General features: G+C 38.4%; 5 protein-coding genes across 22 annotated transcripts in view; 2 read left to right on the plus strand and 3 right to left on the minus strand.

Annotated features, from left to right (window-relative positions):
• The window catches only part of LOC6637876 (calphotin), a 35,609-nt gene extending 28,074 nt beyond the window's left edge, over window positions 1–7,535 (plus strand). For 2 of the 12 annotated variants that reach the window (XM_023175139.2, XM_023175138.2), the window contains 7 exons: window positions 1,454–2,782; window positions 3,926–4,151; window positions 4,250–4,364; window positions 6,037–6,567; window positions 6,627–6,767; window positions 6,829–6,998; window positions 7,059–7,535. In XM_023175139.2, coding sequence (XP_023030907.1) covers window positions 1,454–2,782; window positions 3,926–4,151; window positions 4,250–4,364; window positions 6,037–6,567; window positions 6,627–6,767; window positions 6,829–6,998; window positions 7,059–7,182 — 2,636 coding nt within the window. In that variant the 3' untranslated portion in view covers window positions 7,183–7,535. Of the gene's footprint in view, window positions 1–1,453; window positions 2,783–3,274; window positions 3,680–3,925; window positions 4,152–4,249; window positions 5,597–6,036; window positions 6,568–6,626; window positions 6,768–6,828; window positions 6,999–7,058 lie in introns of those variants that run through there. The other 10 variants (XM_023175141.2, XM_023175147.2, XM_023175155.2 and 7 more) reach the window with 8 other exon arrangements.
• Window positions 7,536–7,657: 122 nt separating this feature from the next.
• LOC6637875 (26S proteasome regulatory subunit 7) lies at window positions 7,658–9,153 on the minus strand. The gene has a single exon (XM_002060960.4). It carries the CDS (start codon window positions 9,050–9,052, stop codon window positions 7,751–7,753), a length of 1,302 nt encoding a protein of 433 aa, XP_002060996.1. The 5' UTR covers window positions 9,053–9,153; the 3' UTR covers window positions 7,658–7,750.
• A 606-nt stretch (window positions 9,154–9,759) lies between these two features.
• LOC6637861 lies at window positions 9,760–11,395 on the plus strand. The gene has a single exon (XM_002060959.4). The coding sequence runs from the start codon at window positions 9,856–9,858 to the stop codon at window positions 11,158–11,160; it is 1,305 nt and encodes a 434-aa protein (XP_002060995.1). The 5' UTR covers window positions 9,760–9,855; the 3' UTR covers window positions 11,161–11,395.
• LOC6637951 (NSFL1 cofactor p47) lies at window positions 11,393–13,037 on the minus strand. The gene is made up of 5 exons (XM_002060958.4): window positions 12,856–13,037; window positions 12,556–12,770; window positions 12,051–12,494; window positions 11,640–11,984; window positions 11,393–11,578 (listed from the first exon to the last, which is right to left on the minus strand). The coding sequence occupies exons 1-5, from the start codon at window positions 12,955–12,957 to the stop codon at window positions 11,446–11,448; spliced, it is 1,239 nt and encodes a 412-aa protein (XP_002060994.1). The 5' UTR covers window positions 12,958–13,037; the 3' UTR covers window positions 11,393–11,445.
• Window positions 13,038–13,397: 360 nt separating this feature from the next.
• LOC6637950 (aldehyde dehydrogenase family 3 member B1) lies at window positions 13,398–20,894 on the minus strand. 7 transcript variants are annotated; one of them, XM_023182028.1, is made up of 13 exons: window positions 20,816–20,894; window positions 20,680–20,721; window positions 19,321–19,436; window positions 19,035–19,093; window positions 17,127–17,307; window positions 16,839–17,060; window positions 16,614–16,777; window positions 16,306–16,536; window positions 16,039–16,236; window positions 15,127–15,242; window positions 14,527–14,662; window positions 14,307–14,457; window positions 13,398–13,601 (listed from the first exon to the last, which is right to left on the minus strand). In XM_023182028.1, the coding sequence occupies exons 1-13, from the start codon at window positions 20,877–20,879 to the stop codon at window positions 13,581–13,583; spliced, it is 1,701 nt and encodes a 566-aa protein (XP_023037796.1). In that variant the 5' UTR covers window positions 20,880–20,894; the 3' UTR covers window positions 13,398–13,580. The 7 variants fall into 7 exon arrangements, with proteins under 7 accessions (XP_023037796.1, XP_023037800.1, XP_023037784.1 ...); XM_023182032.2 differs by lacking the exon at window positions 13,398–13,601 and adding an exon at window positions 13,826–14,038; XM_023182016.2 differs by lacking the exon at window positions 13,398–13,601 and adding an exon at window positions 13,826–14,038 and having other exon boundaries at window positions 14,298–14,457.
• Between the last annotated feature and the right edge of the window lie 4,615 nt (window positions 20,895–25,509).

Consider the following 25,509-nt stretch of genomic DNA (forward strand, 5'->3'; position numbering starts at 1 on the left):
GAACCAATATCGGAGCCTGCTTCTTCTATTGCTGAACCGGAAATAGCACCACCAGTGGATATTGTAGATTTGCCACAACCTACAGAAGCTGTTTCCGAAGAACAACCTACAGTAAATCCAGCAGAAATTGCAGTAGAACCACAGGCTGAGGCTTCCTCAACACCAGCAACAGGAGAACCAATATCGGAGCCTGCTTCTTCTATTGCTGAACCGGAAATAGCACCACCAGTGGATATTGTAGATTTGCCACAACCTACAGAAGCTGTTTCCGAAGAACAACCTACAGTAAATCCAGCAGAAATTGCAGTAGAACCACAGGCTGAGGCTTCCTCAACACCAGCAGCAATAGAAGCAGTATCTGAGCCTACTTCTTCTGTTGCTGAACCGGAAATAGCACCACCAGTGGATATTGTAGATTTGCCACAATCTACAGAAGCTGTTTCCGAAGAACAACCTACAGTAAATCCAGCAGAAATTGCAGTAGAACCACAGACTGAGGCTTCCTCAACACCAGCAGCAATAGAAGCAGTATCTGAGCCTACTTCTTCTGTTGCTGAACCGGAAATAGCACCACCAGTGGATATTGTAGATTTGCCACAATCTACAGAAGCTGTTTCCGAAGAACAACCTACAGTAAATCCAGCAGAAATTGCAGTAGAACCACAGACTGAGGTTTCCTCACCACCAGCAACAATAGAAGCAGTATCTGAGCCTACTTCTTCTGTTGCTGTACCGGAAATAGCACCACCAGTGGATATTGTAGATTTGCCACAACCTACAGAAGCTGTTTGCGAAGAACCACCTACAGTAAATCCAGCAGAAATTGCAGTAGAACCACAGACTGAGCCTTCCTCAACACCAGCAACAATAGAAGCAGTATCTGAGCCTACTTCTTCTGTTGCTGAACCGGAAATAGCACCACCAGTGGATATTGTAGATTTGCCACAACCTACAGAAGCTGTTTCCGAAGAACAACCTACAGTAAATCCAGCAGAAATTGCAGTAGAACCACAGACTGAGGCTTCCTCAACACCAGCAACAGTAGAATCAATATCGGAGCCCGTTTCTTCCGGAAAACCGGAAAAACCACCACCAGTGGGTATTGTAGATTTGCCACAACCTACAGAAGCTGTTTCCGAAGAACAACCTACAGTAAATCCAGCAGAAATTGCAGTAGAACCACAGCCTGAGGCTTCCTCAACACCAGCAACAATAGAAGCAGTATCTGAGCCTACTTCTTCTGTTGCTGTACCGGAAATAGCACCACCAGTGGATATTGTAGATTTGCCACAACCTACAGAAGCTGTTTCTGAAGAACAACCTACAGTAAATCCAGCAGAAATTGCAGTTGAACCACAGACTGAGGCTTCCTCAACAACAGCAACAGTAGAATCAATATCGGAGCCCGTTTCTTCCGGAAAACCGGAAATAGCACCACCAGTGGATATTGTAGATTTGCCACAACCTACAGAAGCTGTTTCCGAAGAACAACCTACAGTAAATCCAGCAGAAATTGCAGTAGAACCACAGCCTGAGGTTTCCTCACCACCAGCAACAATAGAAGCAGTATCTGAGCCTACTTCTTCTGTTGCTGTTTCGGAAATAGCACCACCAGTGGATATTGTAGATTTGCCACAACCTACAGAAGCTGTTTCTGAAGAACAACCTACAGTAAATCCAGCAGAAATTGCAGTAGAACCACAGGCTGAGGCTTCCTCAACACCAGCACCAATAGAAACAGTATCTGAGCCTACTTCTTCTGTTGCTGTACCGGAAATAGCACCACCAGTGGATATTGTAGATTTGCCACAACCTACAGAAGCTGTTTCTGAAGAACAACCTACAGTAAATCCAGCAGAAATTGCAGTAGAACCACAGGCTGAGGCTTCCTCAACACCAGCAACAGGAGAACCAATATCGGAGCCTGCTTCTTCTATTGCTGAACCGGAAATAGCACCACCAGAGGATATTGTAGATTTGCCACAACCTACAGAAGCTGTTTCCGAAGAACAACCTACAGTAAATCCAGCAGAAATTGCAGTAGAGCCACAGACTGAGGCTTCCTCAACACCAGCAACAGGAGAACCAACATCGGAGCCTGCTTCTTCTATTGCTGAACCGGAAATAGCACCACCAGTGGATATTGTAGATTTGCCACAACCTACAGAAGCTGTTTCCGAAGAACAACCTACAGTAAATCCAGCAGAAATTGCAGTAGAACCACAGACTGAGGCTTCCTCAACACCAGCAACAGTAGAATCAATATCGGAGCCCGTTTCTTCCGGAAAACCGGAAATAGCACCACCAGTGGATATTGTAGATTTGCCACAACCTACAGAAGCTGTTTCCGAAGAACAACCTACAGTAAATCCAGCAGAAATTGCAGTAGAACCACAGCCTGAGGCTTCCTCAACACCAGCAACAATAGAAGCAGTATCTGAGCCTACTTCTTCTGTTGCTATACCGGAAATAGCACCACCAGTGGATATTGTAGATTTGCCACAACCTACAGAAGCTGTTTCTGAAGAACAACCTACAGTAAATCCAGCAGAAATTGCAGTAGAACCACAGGCTGAGGCTTCCTCAAGACCAGCACCAATAGAAACAGTATCTGAGCCTACTTCTTCTTTTGCTGAAGCGGAATCACAACCAGCAAATATCATTTCACCTTCAGAAGAGACTCTTTTAATATTGCCGAGTACAGAAAAGAATGTTGAGAATTCTTCAGTTCAAGAATCAGAAACTGTATTCACGTCAACAGTTCCTACCAGTGCGGCTCTAGGTAAAACGCCTCTAAAGTGCCTTCGAAGACAACTGAACATAGTCGACAAAACACCGAGCGATGGAGATGAAAACTCCGCTCTGATTGCAAAACCAGATTCCTTAAACCTTTTGGGGACCATTTGCAAGTTTTACATTAAAGACAAACGGCTTTTAGCTACAATTGAGCGCAGACGTCAGCGTTCTCTAATCATGCACAAATACCTTAGTTCCTTTGATTCCATGGACGAGACTGTAGACGAGGAATACTTAGTTAATGAGGCAACTCCCTGTCAAACCACCACCCTTGTGGAGGAAATGACTCTGAATAATAGTAAGAGTAGTCTAGATTCAGAGGATGCTAGTGATAATCCTTTAGAAGATAACTCCAAGTCAGATACTCCCAACCAGAACTTAGAAATAGATAGCGAAATTGATTATGGCAGTGAGTTCCTTGTATTAAGTAATTTGAGAGATATCACGTATCACTTCATTAATGATATTCTCTTCTCAGATCAAATAAGTACAGACTCAAATCGCAGCGATGAGAGTGCTCCGTCGACCGCCTATGAGACATTCCATGGCGACGACACAGAACAGGATTGGGTTGAATTAAACGCAGAGACCGAAGACGAGAGGAGATCAATTAATCTCATCTCTCACAATGAAATAACACTTACTAACAGAACTAACACAACCACCACCAACACCACCTCCACCACCACCACACGTCGCACTAACGGCAAACTAACAAATGGTTCTCTAAGATGGTCAAATAAATTAGAATCAAAAACGCAATCAGAGTCGGGTCACAATCAACACCACCAGAACGTACAAAATGATAAAAATAATGATAAAGATCATGTTGATGATCAGAATGATGATGATGATGTTGTACTGTTGCGCCGCTTTGTGCCAGGTAACATTCATAGTTAGTTATGGCCATGGCAATTTCTGTCATCACTCGGTGTTTGTTGTCTCCTTGTTTTGTCTATAAATAAATACATGTGTTAATTATATACCTACCTAAAGTTTATGTACTTTTATTGCTTACGCTTAGTTGTTTTTTTCGTTTCGCATTTTGAGATTGCAATTTGACTTCCTGATTCCCTGTCTTGGCCTATATACTCACACCTTTGATATGCAATCTATTTCGCATTTACAGGTTCGATCGCAGAGCGCGAAGTCAAGAAGTGGTACAACGCTGTCGAAATGCCAAATAATCCATACGCCCCGGAGGCCCTGAAGCAACGCATAAGCGGCACACAGGAACGTTGCATGGATGTACCAAATATAAGTCCCAGTGCCGAACAGAAGGCTCTGGCACTGAAGGCCAATGCCGAAGATGCTACAGACAGACAACCACAGTCCCATCAAACGGACTACAAGCGGTAAGTACTTCGATCTGAGAGGGGAAAGTTAACGTTACGTACCTTAAGGTATTAGATGAAACATAGAATTTATTTGGTTCCCCCTTTAAAAAAAATAGCTATAGCCGCGACTATTACATCAATAACAATAATAATGGCACCACTGTGGCCACCGGCGAGAAGATCGATGTGGCAAGATCTGGACCGGAAGATGTGGATATTGTCATCAATGAGGTAAATGCACCCAATGCACAACCACCAATTCAACCACCGCATGGCCGCAATTCAGTTAGCGCTCAAAGTACTCGTAATGTTGATGCTGCTGCTGCTGCTGCAACTGTCTCCGGTGCTGCTGACCTCTCTCATTGGACTTTATCCACGCCAGTGCGACGCAGCAGTTCGCTTAAATTCATTAATACCAACAACAACAATAACAAACGTACTTCTCCCCCCACAACCATATCAAATTTCAATGCCCACCACCACGTTGTACGTCGTCCTTCCACCTCAGCTTCGCATTATTGCGACACCAGCTTAGACGACATTGACGACTTTGACGTACATTCGCAACGCTCTTGGCGTAGTCTGAGACCGGCACGCTCCACTCTCAGTTTGCAAAGCAATGGCAGTGGCATGTCCTTCGGCTCGTCAGTATCGAAGAGGTCACGGGCAGGACCCACCACAAGCGTACTGACACAATTCGAAAAGCAATTGTTGCACAAGGACCTGAAACGTAACAGTTTTCGTGCCGTATCGGCCACCTCGAAAGATTTCGTCATGAATCCTCTCTTTGAAGGCGAAGCGAGAGCCACAAGTGCCAAGTTGACATTACGACCGGAGACGACATTAGATGAACAAGGTGACTCGGGGGTGGACAGCTGTCTGAATGGCTTTAGTGGCACCGACACTCAATATAGTAATAATAGTCTGCTCTTTTAGATGAGAGATATTTTTCTTTTAAGCCGGGGAATGAATGGTGGAGAGGTATACTTAGTGTGGGACCTTTTCAAAAAAGGCGGGGGTTACCTTCTTCTTAAAATTTTTTGCCAAATTTACGCATAGCTTAGTCACAGCTCAAAACCTAAACACTAGTCAGTTGTATAGCCAGGCCAACAAGTGAGTGTGGGGGTAATTGAAATATCAGAAAGGGGAATCTCCATGTACTCCAAGTACTGCAACATAAATTTTTCACTTCCAATGAGAGAATGAGTTAAGCACTAGTGTTCGATTCATATTATTATTATTGTTTTTATTTTTTATCTATTTCTGTTACTATTCGATTTGTTAGTCATCTCCCGTAATGCTAATGCAACTCTCTTGTTTTTTTTTAATATAATCAATCATATATCAATTATTGTAAAGTATCTGTATCTTGCACATTGCTAACTTTTCTTTACGCCTAGAAATATTTATTATGCATTAATATTTCCCCCCTAATAAAATGCCAAAAGATTAAAAAAAAAAACCAAAACAAAAAAACAGAACAAACCAAAAATCACGACGAATGAAACAAATGTTTTTAGTATTGAAAAAAAGTATCGTATATCCTATATATAGCATGGGGTGAGTACCAAAGTGAATGCATCATCCTATGGGTAATATTTTGGCTAATTTTACTAACAACATTTGTTTCGCGATCGGCCAATTCACGTATTTAACAACTAAGCTGAATGTTTGCATGATTTGCGGCCTGAGAGCTTTTTTCACGCCCACAATACACATACAACGCCCCCGCAATGCCTACTACGCCCACATCAGACCACACCACACCAAACCTCCAAACATTACACCACACATATAAATGTTAACACACATCCTCTTAACACTTTTTTGACACTAATCAACAAATCCAACAAACAAAAACCAAAATCGAACCCAACACAAAAATGTTTTATCTAAAAAAAAGGCTCAAAATGCAAGCAAAACTGCAGCAGAGCATCAGCAGGATCAGGAAGAGCAATCGCTACAGGATCAACAGAAGGCCACCGTTTATAAAGCCTTGCCAGCTCAGATATTGGAAGATGCCAATTCACCCAGTCCCAGTCCAAGTGTGGAAAGTCAATCGAATCCATCGCTAGCAACCACAACAACTAGTGAGGACTCGGATACGGTGCGAATTTATGATTTTAATAAACAGGAGACGACGGTTATCAAACAGCAAACGACAGTGGAACAAACTGTTGAGACTGTGGAGTCTTCTACGTACTCCACCTCGTCGTCATATTCCATAGATTCATCTGTGGTGGCCAAAAAACGTGAACGTCCTGTTGTTCTTCAGTTTGGTCCAGGCGATTCGGCTCCCACTATTGGCTCACCCATGGGCACGCCGACTCGTGGTTCAACACCGCCAGCTTTTCGATTTTTGCAGCCAAAACGTCGTCTTATCGAACCCAGTCAAGTATTGTCCATTGATCAAGATGATCAAGATGATAATGGGGTGAGTTGATAGATAATAAACGCGTTTAACATTAACTTATAACAATTTTCTGTCATTAGCGAGAGCCAAATACCCCGATGGCAGATAAGCCAGCAGTAGAGGATGATGTGGTTCATGCCATGCCATCGGTTAAAGCCTTGGCCCAGGCATTTTTGTTAACCAGCAAGCACACCCAACCTCAAAGACGTTGGCGAGCGCGAGTAAGAAAATAAATTATATTCTACTCTTAAAATTTCATTAATTTGAATTTTATCAATTTAGCATGTCAGGATAGCAGCATCAGCATCAGTATCAGCACCAGAGACACCAGACAAGCCAGCAGATTCACCTTCATCAAATTTGTCACGTAAACATAGATTAGAGCACGCTGTATCCATGGCCGAAGTAGCCGATGAGTCTACAATTGCATCGGATTTATCGTCGCTGGAAACGTAAGTTTCCTTATAACACTCCGTTTGTGAGCAGCTAAAGACAATTTGTATTTCTTGCAGGGATTCATCAATACCCTCAGAGGGAGGCAATGCATTTGTCCCGCCAACAGCTAGCCCGGTGCCAGTACGTCGAGGTTTCCTCAGGAGTAATATTGCTTTCTTTGAGAATTTAAAGTTTAAGTGAATATTAAATGATCTGTTTGATGAGTGAATTGCTAGAAATGTGCATCTACAACAATGACCATTGCTGCGAATTCCCCCGCGTGAATGGGAAAATGTCAGATAATGGCAAAAGGCACATGCATTCATCTCCACATCTAATCGTACATCACTTTGTCGCCAAAAAAAAAATCATGTGCCATGGCCATTTCCAGTCAACAAACTATTTAACATAACGTCAAGTACTTTTACTTCAAATATTATAGCGCGCGCTTATTTATTACTAATATCCATGGATACTATTATTTATTTAGCTCTAAGGATGTGCATGTTTTTAGATTTTTAGCAAGATGATTTTAACACTTAAAGCAATTCAATAAAACTAATAGAATAAGAACAAAATTAATCCAAATAAGAAAACCAAATTTAAGCCACGATTTGAAATTGTTTTCTATAGGCTAGAGTTCATAAAAAGTTTAATAAAAGAAAACATCGATAAATGAGTTTATTTGTTGTGTACTTTATAAAAATATTCTTTTTTACTTAAGTTCCATATGGTTAAAAATAGTAAACAATACAATGAGAATGATATCTTAATTGTAAGTCATATAGCGCGGAGTGGCGCTGAACTTGGCGTAACTCTTGATGACCTTATTGACCGCCTCAAGAAAATCTTTCTCGGTGGCCACTTTGCGACGCGCCCTAATGGCAAACATGCCGGCTTCCGTACAAACAGAACGGATTTCGGCACCCGTCGAATTGGGGCACAAACGGGCCAACAAATCGAAACGAATGTCCCGCTCAACGGACATGGAACGGGCGTGAATCTTAAATATATGCGATCGTCCATCCTGATCGGGCAGGCCAAATTCCACTTTACGGTCTAAACGACCTGGTCTCATCAGTGCAGGATCTAGAGTATCGGGCCTATTTGTGGCCATGAGAACTTTGATATTGCCACGCGGATCGAAACCATCCAACTGATTGATAAGCTCCAACATAGTACGCTGTACTTCATTGTCTCCGCCAGCTCCATCGTCAAATCGTGCTCCACCAATGGCATCAATTTCATCGAAAAATATGAGGCAAGCCTTCTTTGAACGAGCCATTTCAAATAGTTCACGAACCATGCGTGCACCTTCGCCCACATACTTCTGCACCAGTTCGGAGCCAATGACACGAATAAAGCAGGCATCTGTCCGATTGGCCACTGCACGGGCGCACAACGTTTTACCAGTACCGGGGGGACCGAAGAGTAGCACACCTTTTGGAGGCTCAATTCCCAGATTCACAAATTTCTCAGGATGCAATAGTGGGGTTTCCACAACCTCTCGTAGTTTCTCGATTTGCTCCTTGCAGCCGCCAACATCACTGTAGGTAACATCTGGTTTTTCCTCCACTTGCATCATTGTCACTGTCGGATCAATTTTTGGAGGTAATGGGATGTGGATTTGATACTTGGTCCGATCAACGCCTAAACGCATGCCCTCCTCTATGTCCGTAGGTGCCACAGTATCGGCTAGATCAACAACAAACTTGGCAAATTGCTTCACATTGATAATGTATTTGGGATCATCAGAGTCGGCATTAATAATCTTGGTACACCTTGCCACTTGGAGGGGTTGTTCATTCTGCAAGATCTGTTTGTCCGCCGCCAAATCCCAGAGAGCGGGCGGCGCCAGACCCGTGTCGCTTTCCTTGATGCCAGTCAGCTCGTTAACCTGCTTTACGGCCTTCTGGATATCCTCCTCTATGTTTTTAATCGACTTGTGATAGTGGCTTTGCCCGTAAGTTTTCAGCAACTCGATGTCGCCCTCGTCCAGTGATTTAATCTCCTTTTCCTCAGTCTCCTCAAACTTCACCTTGCGCTGAGCATCTCCCAAATAGTCCGGCATAATGATAATATCAAATCCTTCTTGATTATTGACAATTCCTTTATTTTACAAAAACAATGACTAAACCAAAAATGCAAGTTATAGCGATGTGGCCAAAGCAGTGTAATCGAATTTAATAAATATATCGAGTTTCGATAAACACTGATTCCGCTCCAGCCGTTATATTCAATTTTGAAACAATACTCTCCCAGAAAATACAGCATGTGAAAAATACGCAAAGCTGGACCAAAAGATTTTATAAATTTCTCAAACTTAAAGTCGTAACTTCATTGGCTTCTGCAAATATATATTTTCATCTGACATTAAAAACATACAAAATTAATAAGAAACAAAAAATTTGGACCCAGTTTTTAAATGACTAAAAACAACAAATTCGTGTATCCTGCCTCAGGTCGAGAGGATATGATTTTCCATGTGATCATCCCCTAAAGTTATGGCCTGAAAAAATATCCAAAATGTGCTCTTATTTTCGAAGAACATTCAAAGACCAGGTAATGTCTTCACAATCACAAATCCCTATATATTTTAGTTTCTCACAGGACAATCGAGGTATCCTTTCAATCAATGTAGTTGCTTCATAATAAGATTTGTACGACACAAGTTTTAAAAAACTCGCTAAATTTTGAAGTATATGGCGATGCCAGACGATCGGGAAATGCGCAAGCTGGCATCACATATATTTAATCTTAGAGGTGGGAAATCACTGATAAAATTCTAGACGTTTTTGTTTTTAAAGTGAACGTGAGAGTGTATGGGAGTATGAGGAAGTGCTACTAAATTAGAATAATACAAATATAAGAGCCATGCGAAAGTACCAGCAGTTATTCCTTTTGCTAATATCCTTTCTCAGCGTGTGCATACTCCTGATGTACAAGAGTGAGAACAATCGCCTAAAGTATGTCTTGAAATACGTAAACTTTTTCGGCCGCAATGATGCGGCCGTCTTGAGACGTTTGGACAATGGGATCGGAAACAGAACCATGGATGAGGATAAAATGTTTCACTTGGCTCTGTCCCGTCCTTTGCCCGTATGGCAGTTAATTGGCAGTAGCGGCGATTTCTACGCTTACTCCTCATACTGGAAACGCAATGAGTTGATTGCCGGAGGACAAGCCCACGTTTTGGTTGTGGGTAGGAAAGGAGCCGTTGTTGACTTCCGCTGCAGCTTAGACATGGCCAATGGTCGCCAAGTACAGGGCAAATTTCGTTTTCAACGAGAAGAGGGTCAGAATCATGACACGGATGCAGCTTTTACCAGTTACCACTTTTTCTGTCAGGTTAGCCGTGACTTTGGCAAACCAGAAATTGTGTCCTTTATGGACGCAGGTACAAAGAATCCCGTTAAGCTGCGCTTGCGCCATATCAAGACTCAAACGAAATCGCTTAGATTATTGCCGGCAATAGTTTGCGTAGACCTTGTAGATTACAATATGAACTCGACTTTTGCTCGCCGAGAAGATGCCTTACTACAGTTCTTTTTAATCCATCAGGCTTTAGGCGTAGATTACTTTGTCGTTTACAATTACGATGAACTGCCTCTTCAGATTATCCATATTCTGCAACGTGCTAACATCCACTTAAACGGATTGCCTTTTAATTTTCCCTTTCCTCGCCAGCCGTCGTCAAATCTCACACACCAACTGATCGAAACAGATTGTCAAATGCGCAGCTTCAACTACGCCAGTTTCAGTATTCTTATGAAACCCAATGAGATTATGTATCCAAGTGCCCGTTTTCTAGACAACGATGGGAAGCGCTCACTGCACGAGCAACTGCGTCATTATGATGCAACCGAAACTCGCTTTGAACTAGCCACATTTAATGTATGCTTCGATGAACGCAAGAAATTGCTTATGGATCATGTTCAGTACGATCCAGAGTTAAAGACAAATTATAAAATGTTGCTACATCGTTTGGAATTGCCTCCCCCTGCACCGATGGCCACAAATAACCAAGTAGAATTGGCACTCTCGAAAGGACTTGTCCATCGCTATGTGGACTGTGTAAAAGTAGGCAAAGATGGATTACACGACTGGCGCAACGGCGTACGTGAAGACTTTATGCAACATATCGACACACTCCGCAACGAAGTGGATTTACTCATTTAAAATAAATCTAAGATTTGAATTTAGCTTTAGGAATTACGTTTATAAATGATAAGATCATGATGTGGCAGCTTTAGATCATCTTTCCGGACAAAATGATCCCAAAAACTAGCATTAACTAATAGCTTAACCATCATCTGTATTCAGCAATGCACACACAAAACATTTTGTATATATAATAGACGATTATAAACCTCAATGTGGTGGCCATATAAAATTAAATTAGGATGCTAAATAATATGGAACATGTTTTTGCCTTTAATTTGGATTTCGACATATGGGGGAATTTTATTTAAGACGTTGCATTAGCGCTGCGTTCTTGAGGCCAGCCTTTTCAATGGTTGAACTATCGTCACTTAGTTCGCGTGTTGGAAATGATGAGACTAAAACAAAGTGGCTCTCAGAGTACTGTGGACGAGCTCTGCAAGATGAAAAGATCAAAAGTTAAACCAAGGCTTTGATTATGTTATGATTGTTCTTACGTTTGAATAAAACGACGAATATCAGACACTGTGTGTGTTAGATTAAATTGAGCTGCCAGACGAGAACCATCCGCTAGACGTATCTGCAATGTGGTCAATGGCTCTGCCGAATTTAAGTTAATAGCGTTTCGAGCTGTAGTCTCTTGATTGGCGGCTTCTGCAGGAGTCAGAGCATCCGGAGATGGAGCTTTGTTTGTCACTATATTGGCCACTGGACTACCTAGCTGTTGCCCAGAGCCTTTGAATGTTTGTGGCACAGGTTGGCGCTTGAAGTCCTCATGTCGATGATCCTCGACGTCGACATTAACCATGCGACCCATTTCCAAGAGTTCTTGGGGAATTTCACTAAGGAAATCGAAACCAAAAACAATAAATCTAAATTAAAAATGTATAGAATGTTTCGAAACTTACCCACGCATTACAGTCTCTAGAAATTCTTTATTCTGTGGATCATCATAGTGACGCAACTCGCCGCCATCAATGGAGAAACCTTGACTCCATAGTTTTAAGACCACTACTGGCTTATTTTCCTGTCCCCCAGTGGCGCTGCTACTGGGTCGATTGGCACCCACTGCCGTGTGATCGTTTTCAGTCATGCCCAAACGCATTCCTTGACCCCAAACCTGGCCACCTCCGCCACCGGCGGCAGTGGCACTTGTAGATGGTCCCACGCCAACTTCGGCAATATTTTGTTCCTGGGCGGCACGCATCATGTCAGTAAGTTGTTCACGAAAGTTTTTGCGTTTTGCTGGTCCCAAGACTTGTTGACCCGAACGATCCGATCCGCCTGCGTAGAAGGCCTGGTGCTCCTCATCACTGGATGGTTGCTTGGACATATCACTCAGTGTGGCAAACCTGCAAGAAGTGATATCAATTGTAACCAAACTACTACAAAGAAATATGGATAACCACTTACTTTGGCTTGGTACTGGACGGCTTTGGTGGCCCTGACCCTGTTGCTGATCCTCCTGATCCTGACGCATTATCACTACCACTACCAGCATTGCTTTTAGTCGATGTTGTCGTGGCCGCGGGTGGCGGCACATCTACTTTAGGATTGTTAGTTTGAGCTGCATTTGTGGGAGTGGGTGGTGCATCAACCTGGGTGCTCCAGTAGTTTCCCAATGCTTGCTGTGTAATGCATAATGATGGGGGTAGGGGAAATTTGTAACAAAGGTCGAGATGCACATCAGCCGGTTTCTCATCATTCACTTACCTCGATGTCCCAATCACAGCTAGACAGATAGAAACTGGCGACGTTCTCGTCAGAGCCGGTAATTTCTATAAATTGTGCAATTAAATCGGCGTGTGAGGCCATATTTCAGTTAATACAAAATGTTTTCTTGAAATGACAGACAAAAAAACATACGGTGATGCCTGATTCTTGAAATAGAGCTGGGAAATCCATCGATGGCTCCATCGATAGTATCGATGGAATTTATAAAGTGCGATAGATCGATTGCGATGGCGATGTTGTCGAAATTGAAGAATAAATCGAACCACAAAAAGTGAATACCCAACGAATACCCTTTCGAACCACACCGAACCGAACCGAGCGAAAAAAAGCATCGAACTTCGAACCGATGAGGCGAACCGCAACATGCGGTGATGCCTGATCTGCATTTGCCAAGTGCCAGCGTTGCCGGACACTCCAAATCAGCTTAAGTGCTGCCAGATATTAAATTGTGACTGTAACACAGCTATCGATAAAGGTTCGATTAATTTGCGTTATCAAATTTAAATAATTCAATTTATACCTTTACTTGTTTTATATATAAAAAATCACTTTATTTGTATTATATTGCAACTAAATAACAATAACTATATTAAATGTAACGAAGTATCCAAAGCTTTTACATCACCCACCGATATGCGTATTTTGTGTGTTTTTTATATATAGATATATATATAAAAAAGTATAAAAAGAATTTAAACTTTTAATCAATTGTATTCGTCTGATGTCTGAAATATAAATTGGTAGATTAACAATCAAATAATATAAACTAATAACACTTAACCAGCTGCAAAGCATAAGCAAATTTCCCAAACATAGAATTCGGACATATTTTTGTTTTTTTTTGTTTCATAGGAGTAAGCCAATCCAAATATGTACGTATACCTTTAGTCCAATTTTTATAGGATCTGTGTGTGTGTGTTAAAACATGAAAGCCCCACACAAAACAAACTAAGACTACACTTATGCATTTATTGCAAAAAAACAATTCCAAATATATAGATATTTATATATATATATAAATGTGTGTGTATGTATTTATATGGAATATAAAACAATCCATATCCACTGGTATCCCACATGGTGCAAAAACGATTTTGGATTTAAGGATTTCATGCTGTCATCGTATAAATCTCTCCGTGGACTTCTAACGCGACAATTTCCCCTAAAATGATTCAGTTCGATAGCAGCAGGAAATAGTGTGTGCATGGATTAGGATATGTACATAAGATACATGTAAGGAATTAGGAGTTAATTTATGTAGACCAAAAATGAAATCGACGATTGGCAAGTAGGTGGGCGAGGCCAGACAGTGTGTAATATGCATACAGATATGAGAGATGAAGATATAAATTTGTTTGTATTACATAGACGGCAAAAGAGTAGTGTAATTCGCATATTTGGACAATGCAACGGTTATGTACCTTTCTTACCTGTATTAAATAATTGACCAGCACTGATACACCCACACCCAGACCGAATGCCAGAACATACGGCAAATGCAGATTGGGCAATGGGCGGCGTTTACGCAGCAGGAAAGTTAATAACGAACTTTTCTGATCCGAATAGGGTGGATAACGGGCTCTAAAAAGCAAAAACAGGCAAGAAATAACATCTTATATTCTTTTTCAGTTTTTTCTTTTGTTCACTCACGAAGCCAATTTCTCGCCAATAGCAGCCAGATCTTTGCCAAGGCATGATTTTTGATGTGAAAATGTATCGAATCCATATTTGCCATGATAACTGCCCATTCCACTCATGCCGACACCGCCAAAGGGTAAAACATCAACTGTTGGGATAGTTAGGAAACTTTAAGTAACTTGATAAAATACATAGTTGAATATTTAAGCTAATTAGTTAATATAAATAATTTGTTTCTTTTTTTGTTAGATTTCGCACACCACCAAGCTTAATAAAAAATACAAATAGTAAACCTTCTACCATAAGCATTATACAATTATGAAATAATACATTTATCAATTTATATATTTTATATAGTTATACTTAAGAATCTTTTGAATTTTGCTTTGTCTTTGAGTGCTCTGGTGTTCTTGGTGCTAGGATATAGATAAATCTGTGTAAATTAATTTCTAATTTCAATTGTGCTAACTACTGACTATATCTAATAAGAGTAGGATACATGGAAAACCATCCACTTTAGTATTCAAACTGAATTGGGCTGATGATTTTCCATGTCTACTCGTAAATAAACAATATTTTGATTAGTTTTTATTGAAGTAAATTCTATAATACCTCCGCAATGCATTACAGTTTCGTTGCTGCTGAATCCGCCGCTTGTTGTATTATTCTTGAACTCTTTAATTAGCTTGCTCGAGTTTGAAAACACATAAATAACAAGTGGTTTTTCTCTGGTATAATAGATTTTTAATAAAGTGGTTGGTGGGGAGGAAAAAGTTTAAATCAATTTGTTAGCAGATTTTAAGTATTTTTAAGTCAAAAACTAGAATTGCAAGACAAACACAATGAATGACATCAAGGGGGTAAACAAGTAAAACTGGAATGACAAGTGTATGCAGTTGTTTGGGGTAATACGCTTGGAGAGGGGGAGGAGCAGAGCAAAAGTTACGCTTTGTTTTTAAATTAAACCATCACCAAAAATACAATATTTGAAATATTTACAATAGGAGATCTGCAAATAGAGGCGTTTAGGGGCTTATTCAGAGGGGGGAGCTAACCGCAACCGACAGAGAGTGAGAGAGCAAAGAAAGGGGAAGAAGAATTACAGAAATATATATATATACAACAGTTGTTGACCAGCCAATCTCTAGCTAGCTTTAGCTTAGTTAAGGGTTTAATTATCGCATTGTATTTTACGGTTAACCCTTTTGCCGAAATTCCATTCATAGCCACCATTTGATTCTTACCGGCATAATGCATTATTGTGTCATTAATGCACGCTCCGCCCGATTGTGTGCCATTAATAAACAGATTTTGAACTTCTGTTTCCGATGTGAAAATATATAGGACAAGTGGATTTTCTCTGCATCGAATTGGAGATATTGGATATGAAAAATTATGAAAAACGACCGGAAAGAGATTCGCGCGTAACAGACAATATATGAGTTTTCAGTGTGAGTGTGGATAAATAATGATAAGAGATGCATGATTTTGACCTCAAATTATTGGCACACTCGACTGTCATACCTGGCATTGATAAACTTAATGGCATCATAGGCATTCTCAACTGTGAAAATAGGCAAGACTGGTCCAAAGATTTCCTCCTCCATGACAGGATCCGTTGGTTTGACATCAACCAATATGGTGGGCTCAATAAAACGTTCGCTGGCATCATATTTACCACCCAAAGCCACACGTCCCGATTTCATCAAGCCCAGAAGACGTCTAAAAGAAAAAGCATTTGTGCTATAGTGTTAATTAATTCCATAGAAAGTTTTAAAAAATTAAATTTACTGGTAGTTATTTTGGTTGATGATGCGACTGAGATCCGGACTGCTTTGAATATTGTCTCCATACCACTCCTTTAACACATCCTTGGCCTCAACAATGAACTTCTCTTGCATTTCTTTGGAGCAGAGGACATAATCTGGAGCAATGCAGGTCTGACCACAATTGATCAATTTTCCCCACAAGATGCGTTTGACTGCTGTGCGCAAATTAACCGATTTGTCAATATAAACGGGGCTAAAATAAAGAGAGAGAGAGAGAGAAAGGGATAGAGAAGATTTCTCAAAGAAAGTACGGATTATCCGGGTACTCACCTCTTGCCGCCTAGCTCCAAGGTAGTAGGCGTCAAATATTTATTGGCCGCAGCGTGAATAATTTTACCCACTCGTGTGGAGCCTGTGTAGAAAATGTAATCAAAACGTTGCTGCAACAATTCAGCAGTTTCGCTGGGTCCAGCACAAACAACTGGATAGCAGTCCTGGAATGGAATATAAACACTCTAAAATTGCTTTCCATCAATTTTTTGACTATGAGCTTACATTATCCAAATATTTTGGTATAACATCGGCAACAAATTTGGCACAATTGGCGGCTATCTCACTGGGTTTGATCACAACACAATTTCCGGCAGCAATTGCCGATGCCACGGGCACCAAAAGCAATTGCAATGGATAATTCCAGGCACCAATGACCAGAGTAACACCATAGGGTTCCTTAAAGATTTGCACATCATCCATCAAATTGACAAACGATTTGGAGGGCTAAAGCGAAACAAAGAAACGTAAAAATAGTCGAAAAATATGGATGAGACTTTATCCTTAACTCACCTTCTCTGGTTTGACCCATTCATTGAGATGATACAGAATATGTTTAACATCATTTTTCAATAATTCTGTTTCCACAACCAAACTCTCCTGCTTGGGACGACGTAGATCTGCCTCCAAGGCATTGATCATATCATTTTCATGCTCTTCATAGCAGCGCAACAGATTCTCCAATTGTTTGCGTCTGGGAAAAAGATACAAAAAAAAAAATGAATATAAATATATAAATGTGATGACGAACCAGAGACCAAAACAAAATCAATGCTAATGTTAATGCCGATGCTAATGCCGTTTGCCGTTTGTCGAGATGTCACGCCAAGTCAAGAGTGACGCTCTCTGATCTCAAGGTCAATGCTAATTTGCCACACGCCAAAAAAATGCTATACAAGATGCTCATCTCTGGGCAAGAGTGACGCATCCCATTCACAAAAAACGGAAAACCACTGCCGGCTTATTGAAAGGACCCTTAGATCGGATTTACATATGTATGTCCATCTATATATCGCCCAATCCCAATTTACTTCAGGGTTAACCATCATCAGATTCACATTACCCCTTGAACCTAAATTGACAACAATTATTTAAGCCATCAAAATGTGCAATGATGTGGCATAAAAGCAAATTATTAACGTATGATATTCAATAGACAAGAATTCGTTTGAAATTATTAAGCAAATGTATTTAAATTATAGACAGAGCTAAACTCAAAGCTCTCTATAACCAAGAACACGTCGCAACACAGCCAAAAAGACTGAAAGAAAAAGACCAAAAATTCAACCAAAAAGAAAAAAACCAAAAATTTTAAAATAATCATACCGGAAGCTATTGATGGAGCGCCAAAGTCTCTTCTACCCTTGAGGTTCTTTAAACGTTTATATGCAATATATAATAAAATGTTTCGCATTTCAGAAAATAATTCTATGAATGAAGACACTAAGACAAATATCTTAGCAGGGAAACTGCATTCAAGAAGTTATTATTTAAGACTGTTGATAAGCTTCACCTCCTCTGCCTCCCCCTCCCCCCCATGACTAACTTAAAAAAACTTCAAAATAAAAAGATCATGAAATTAAATGGCCAACAGCAGCCTTGGTCCGAGTCTGAGATTCAGAGATTCTTCCGTACTTCCGTTTCCAAGCGTCAAGAGCGCGTGAGTAGACAAAAAAATAAAAAGAGATCAATCCGTTGTCAGTAAAAACCAGTTACTCTTGCCTTAATTATTGTTGTTTATTATACACTTTGTTGCTACATTTATTCAAGAATTCGTGTAGAATAATTGCAAATTTCAAAGTACAAAAGGCAAATACAATGAAACAAAATAAAAACATGGAAAAAACGACAAAGTTCGCTGAAGTTGAATCGAAAAGTCAATGGAAATGAAACACTCAAACTAGGTACATAGACTTTGTCCCTGGAAAGACTACTAAAATGGGATCAGCTGTTGCTATCTACAAATGTTTTCCACATTCTTATCACTAACAATAAGAGAAGCCACAAAGTTCAAAGATCTTAAGTTTCTTTCCTCTACTTTAGTTGCGTGAAAGTTGAGTTTGATGTAACAACAACAACAATAACAAAAAAGGCAATTAGCTTGCCACAAAATATTACAGGCAACAAAATATATACATATATATACATTTGCTGTAACCACAGAAGAAGACGAATATAGTTAACCAACTACCTGGTGTTACCTGGTTACTGGTTACTTGGCCAATCTTCAGGTTTTTTTTGAGTTGCTTCAATACCCTGTATACACTTGAAGTGAGAGGATATATATGACTCTATAGAAGCCAAACTATTGTCATAATAATACACGATACCTCATAGTCTCTATTGCCCTCAATATCAACAGGTAAACTTTTTATTACTTTTGTTTTGTTTATTTTATATATCTATATTATGAAAACTTACCGAAAGTTTATATCCCTGGTCTTGCCGCTGGCGAATGCCGAACGAGCTCGTTGCAGTGTCTGATGGAGCAAAGCGGAGGGGCAGGCCAAATGTTGTTATTGCATGGGTAGGAGGAAGAATTGAGGGAAAAAATTACACAAAAAAAATAAAAATAATAGTTAAAATCCAAACGAAATCAGGCAAAATGTTCATTACGTGCACAAATGCAGCAGTTACAGTTACTATTACGATTAACACACACACACACACATACACACACACAAAATAATATGTAAACAGCACTCACATCATCAAAAGTTGTCATTATGTCAATATTGGTATCGGAGGATAGCGAACTTGTGGGTGGCACTGGCGCTTGCGGGGGCAACGGGCGGGTTTGTGTTTCGCTTTCGGTTTCTGTGTCTGCGAAAAATAAAAGAATTTATATTTGAGTCACTCCATCTCACTCTTTCTCTCGGTTTCGTTATCTCCCTAGCTTTGCTGACTTGCATCATTCACTTGTTTGTTATTAAAATTATATACTTTTTGATTATGGCGACAGGCGGGTGGAGGTAGAGCCGCAGCGGAAAAATATATGGCGTTTTTTTTGCTTTCGAAATTTACAGCCGCACGCACCTGACGTTTACGAATTGAGAGGAGAATTTAAACAAAGATGTAAACTAGTGATTTAAAATAAACACCACAGTGAATCTGTATAATTCTATTATATACGAACGAGAGACGCGCAACACACCTGCTCACGTCAAAAAACATAACAGTAATAAACAACAAAAATTCCCCCGCCCCCGCGACATGTTTCAATTCGCCTGAGCCGTGAATATTCGCCTTAAAATTTTGCGTATTCGCCGTAATTATTTGATGCCAACTCGAACATGTTCGCACGTTTCATTTCAATATTCGCCGTAAAGAGTACAATCGACACAATAATCGACTAGTCGATATTTCCTTGCAATATGCGGGCAATTTAAATTGTCGGTTGACTTACTCAAAATTTTTCATAATTTACATTTATTTACTTTATTTGTGATTTTAAAACCCCTGTCTACATTGGTGTCCTTAGGAATATTTATATTAGCTCTTTCTCAATACACACCTTTATCAACAGAAACGCCGGCTAGTACTGAATTAAAATTTACGTTGAGCTAACTAGAAATATCAACTGCTTGTTATCAGCCATTTATGGGGTACATACACATGTACGATCTGTTTCTCATGATATGTGAATGTGTGTAATTTACTATAGGAAACGCACTGATAAGAAACCAAATGTAGCAAGAAGGGGCTGCCAAACATATTATTTCGATGAGGCAAAGATTAGAGTGGATTTATATCGAATAATGTTTATGGATTATTTGCTTAAAAACCATCACCAAAAGGTTACTAAATTTCAGTAAATGTTCTTTATATCGGTATGGGTGAAATATGTTTACTGCATTTCAATTACAACATTTTAGTCTTCTAATAATTAATCTTACTTCAAATAAAATAGAAATTTGATATTGAAATTTTTGCCTAGTAACGATGACTCAAAAGCTTTGGAACTGATAGCGTCCTATGTTGGGAGCCGCAACAAAATAGTCATCATGATGGGACATATTTGGAATTGATTGACTCTTACCCTGTACTTTAATGTTATTCGACTTACCAATATTAATTACAGTAGTTTGATCATTGCCCACAACTGGAACTGCAATAATAAATGCCACCAATTTGGTTGCAACAAGTTTTGATTTGATTTAATGGTATCTATATACACATAAATTATTATTACTATTACTTACCATCTGAATTTTCAGGTTTTGTGTTGCTAGCCACAATAATTATAGGTGTCTGGGTTGTAGGCATTTTATAAAAATAAATATTTTTCTGCTTTGTAGCTATAAAACTGGGTCGTTGCTTTTAATATAAATTGATTAGCAAACTTCCTTTCAATACGTAATCTAAAGAAATACTAATTTAAAAACCCCACTTGATTCCCATATATAAATTAATGCAAATATTCAATGTACACATAAACTTTGCCAATGTCAAGTTAATTTCTTGGGAAAATCAATGACATGTCCAGATGTTTCTCCTTCGTGACATTTTCTGCTAATGTCCTTGTTTTGGAACATCTGTTTAATTTCACAAACAAATTAAAAGTATTGCCAATATAATTTGATTTTAAACTTTATTTTAATGACTATAGGCCATTTCAAAAGCACCTGTTAGAGTCGCTACACAAACTTATTCGAGGCTGATTAGCACTTAGTCTTGATACAGTGGTCTGGATTTAGTAAAAAAAAACGCGTAATAAATAAAACAAACAAACACTAGGCTAAATGTGGTCATGCCGAAGTTTGTATACCCATCCAATTTCTAGTGCATACATACACGGCGTATGCGCAATTGTTTGGTCATAATTTTTATCCTTTTCAAGCTTTAATTATAATGTACCTTAGCTAAATCACAATTTTTATGATTAAACGTTATTTAAAACTTGTATTTTTGTAAAAGGGAAAACGATAATATAAAATTATTTTAATGCATCGCATTCATTGCGTATACGCAATGTTTTGCTCGAAAGTCTTATCTTTCCCAGGCTCTAGGTCAACCATTTTCTTATCGATATCAAAAAGTTAGATCTTTATTTTCTCACAATTATTTATATTTTAAAAAGTCATGGAAATATTGAGAATTTTAATAAACAACTTTCCACCAGATTATTTTTAAATTTTATGAATTAAAATTTTAATACAGATTTAAGTTAATTTAAGTATAAAGGACTCCAGTTGCTATACCAAAAAGTATCAGATTTCTGGTTAAATTTTGTTTTATATTTTTGTGATGGAGTTAATTAAAAATTTAAAAAATTGGCGACAATAAAACTTCTTAAAAAAAATTAATGTTTTTAATTGCAAACTTTATTCTTGACACTTTAAGTAATTTTAGTATCCGGCTTTGTGCTAAATATTTATAATTGAATTAAGACACTTTAAATATTATATAAGACAACTTTAAAATAATTTGTTTTTTTGCTTGCCGGTTTTCAAAAACCTTAGTTTAATGCCTTAAAAAAGCAATAATTAAAGAAATTTAAAAGAAAATTGTAGACTTTTGTATTTTGCAATTGTGAAGTAAGGAAAACATACATTCCAAATATTTAAGTCTATGTTTAGAGTCCTTGTTAGTATACCCTCTTTTTTAGGGTATTAACCTAATCACTAATCACAAATTCACTCTCACTGATTAAAAATCTAAGTTAAGAATAAGTCTAACGATTTGCGGCAAACTTTCTGCATAGTCTGACGTAGGAACACAATTCAAGTTTTCAAACATCACAAATAGAAAAACATGTTTGCCTCTAAAAAAAAAATACACTTTTTATTGCTTTCCAATATCACATTATTAGCATCTTCTAGTTGTAATTGGAAATTTATATTTAGAATTCATGGTGACAGGTTACTTAATACAATTCGTAATCTTTATCCGTTTTGATAAGACAGCAACAGCCAAATCAAAGGCCAATTGTGGACTGAATTGGTGTCCAGTGTCTGAAGCCGCGGACCAATGCACTCACTCCACAAAACCAAAACTAACAACAAATTATTACATAGTGTGTTTGGGGCTCTGACGCGGTGGCTGGTTTCGGTCCAATTTGTATGCACATCGGGCTTCAAAATACGTATTGAAAAAAATCTTCAAACGCACGCACGCACCAAATTCACATGGTTTTTGGTATTGGATTGCCAATTCGATTTTCGTATTGGATATTCACTTACGACGTTGCGTCGCGCCAACGTTCAAAACACGTCTGTGGCTTATTTTTGTTTTGTATTTTTCTTTGGAGGGGGCAAAGAGGAGTGAACAGGTAACAGCTAATTCAAATCAAGCCTACCCCTCAGTCTCTCTCTTTCTCTCTCTCTGTTGCCATAATTTTCATACTTTAGATAGTTTTCAATTGCATAAAACTGGGCTAGGTATTGAGCGATTTTCCAGTTTTCTTTTTTAATCATTTGTGAAATTTTAAAAAAATTCGACCAGTTTATTTGTTGCAAACTAAAACTCCAAATGTTAAAACTCCAGGTAACATTCAACCGGTCTAATTTATCATACTGAGAGGGTATTTCAAAAACCATCTTCATACATTTTTTGGTAATTATTTTTGACATTTCAAAGCAAAAATTATATGTTATTTAAAACAAATATTCTAATGATTGATGATGATGATGATGAACACTAAAAAGCAAACAGAGGCTAAAGATCGCCTTTTGTTTTATATGGTTTGTTTACTCAGTCAGCTGAGACTTTAACAGACCGACTGGAGAAGTTAACAAATAATAATAATAATAATAAAAAACTAATACAAAAACCGGTTACTACCTAAAAATTTAACAACAAAAACAATACACAATATACTCGTACAAAGTGTATTTCTATTTAAGATTTGTTTAACATTGCATAGGCGGCAAACCCTGACCATGACCAATCCCCCAGACCTCCACTAGACCCCCAACAGTCATGCGATGACTCGGAAAGATCACATCGTGTTTGCTTTCAATTCCAACTTCAGGTCCAGGTCATTATTTAGAGTATGTAAACACATTTGATCTAATCATAGGCAATTAGAAATATAATTAACTACATAGTGCTTTAACATGCTTTCATCATCATCAATGGAAGAGACCCCCAAGCTACGCTCGTTTGGCATATAAATTCATTTTTATTATTGTCTCCCCGGTGTCATTTCATTCCTATACCAGAATAGAAATGAGCTATTAGCTCATATCTCAGACAATAACGTAGACAATACTATACATATATGTATGTATTTAGGTACTAACAATGCAAGTGCTTAGTGTTAATTATATGAATAGAGTATATGACTGATCATAATCATTATTTTTGATCTAAGATTTGCTTGATATATATATTTATATACATACATTGTTTTGTAGAATTCACGAAATTTCGGTTGAATTGCGTCACTCAAACCACAACTCAAATCTAGTGGAGCGTTTCAAGTTGCAATTCCATATTAAAGAGCTTTCCTTTTTCTTGATTATACCATGCACCCACAGGATGAAATGGTATAATACTGCCATAAACATTTATGTAACAGGCAGAAACTCTACAGTCAGCATCAGTACATGAGTCTATCTAGCCTTAGACTTCTGTTCGCCTGTCTGTTTCAACACTTCGATCTTGGAGATTATAAGAGTAAGTGCCTCCAAATTCGATAAGTAGACTCATTCAGTATGTACGCTGTCGGAATTGGTAAATTATTTCGATTTACTGCTACAATATTTAAGTTCGTTTTTCAAAAGCTTCCGCACTGAAATGCATTAGCAAAGTCTATCAAACCACCAAATTTCATAAAAATTTGATGAAAAATAACCAAATTATCAGTACAAACGTAATTGGTTCTCCCGTACCAAAAGTATATAATTGACCGCTGGGTGCGCTCAAGTGCTCATGTTCTTATAAGAGTAAGAGAGATGGTCTGTGTTTATTCGCTGTGCCGATTTGATCTTGCTCTTTCACTTTATACTCGGTAACACAAAGTCGATCTAATGCTTAAGTTAATTACATATTTCTTATTAAGAAATCCAAGTGGTAATTAATAGGCAAGGTCTGAAAATATTTATTAATACTTCAACTGGATCAAGTGGAAACCAATTTTACCGGTTAGAAGTAACTAGTTAATAAATACAAAAACGCAAATTGAAATGTTATTAGTGTATAATTTATTATTAAATATGTTATAAAATTTGTTTATCGTATAAAATATACTCTTACTCTTGTCCCACATAGAAAAATGTCCATACATTATGTGTCTGTGTGTGTTTGTGTGTGTGTGTGAGTGAGTGTGTATGTGTATTATAGAAATCTTGTAGTTGTTGTTTGACAATTTGTTGCAACTTGCAACTGCAACTCGTTTTTATTTTTTTTTTTGTTTTTTTTTTTGGAATTATAATCCGTTGCTTGATCTTGATTCTCTTCTTAATATAGTTATGAATGTATATATATATGTATGTATGTGGGTGTGGATGTATGTGGGTGTACCTAGTACATGCATGAGTTGTTAAGCTTAAAGATCATTTCGAACTCGTATTTTATTGTATTCCGTATTCGTATTTTATATTTGCCAAATTATATAAGAAATCGTAGAAGAAATTTTGGGTTGTTGCTTTTTTTAATTCTTGCTCTAGCATAAGAGAGATATATAGAGTATATATGTATGTAAATGTCTAAATGTATATATATATATATATATGTATGTATATATGTATGTGTAGGTGTAACTATTTATGATGTAGGCATATGTATGTACGTTATGGTTAGATCATAAGTTTGCTATAGTATATTGTTGGTTTCGTTTTTTTTTTTTTAGGTTTTTTAATGCATAAATCAGTTTTCCCCAAATTTAACCGGGTATCCGGGTATAATCGTCTATCCGGCCAGTAACTAGCCAAACATTTGTTAGCTTTATTCA

This window comes from Drosophila willistoni (assembly GCF_018902025.1).
Source record: "Drosophila willistoni isolate 14030-0811.24 chromosome 2L unlocalized genomic scaffold, UCI_dwil_1.1 Seg72.1, whole genome shotgun sequence".
NCBI classification, from domain to species: Eukaryota; Metazoa; Arthropoda; class Insecta; order Diptera; family Drosophilidae; genus Drosophila; species Drosophila willistoni.

Coding starts and splice junctions, on each gene's coding strand:
- LOC6637951 (XM_002060958.4), bottom strand. CDS start 12,957: ATGGCCTCACACGCCGATTTAATTGCACAATTTATAGAAATTACCGGC. Junction 12,771..12,855: donor GCTGTGATTGGGACATCGAG/GTAAGTGAATGA, acceptor TGCATTACACAG/CAAGCATTGGGAAACTACTG. Junction 12,495..12,555: donor CCGTCCAGTACCAAGCCAAA/GTAAGTGGTTAT, acceptor CACTTCTTGCAG/GTTTGCCACACTGAGTGATA.
- LOC6637875 (XM_002060960.4), bottom strand. CDS start 9,052: ATGCCGGACTATTTGGGAGATGCTCAGCGCAAGGTGAAGTTTGAGGAG.
- LOC6637861 (XM_002060959.4), top strand. CDS start 9,856: ATGCGAAAGTACCAGCAGTTATTCCTTTTGCTAATATCCTTTCTCAGC.
- LOC6637950 (XM_023182016.2), bottom strand. CDS start 20,879: ATGCCTACAACCCAGACACCTATAATTATTGTGGCTAGCAACACAAAA. Junction 20,722..20,815: donor AAAACCTGAAAATTCAGATG/GTAAGTAATAGT, acceptor TTATTATTGCAG/TTCCAGTTGTGGGCAATGAT. Junction 16,537..16,613: donor TTGGAGCTAGGCGGCAAGAG/GTGAGTACCCGG, acceptor TCTTTATTTTAG/CCCCGTTTATATTGACAAAT.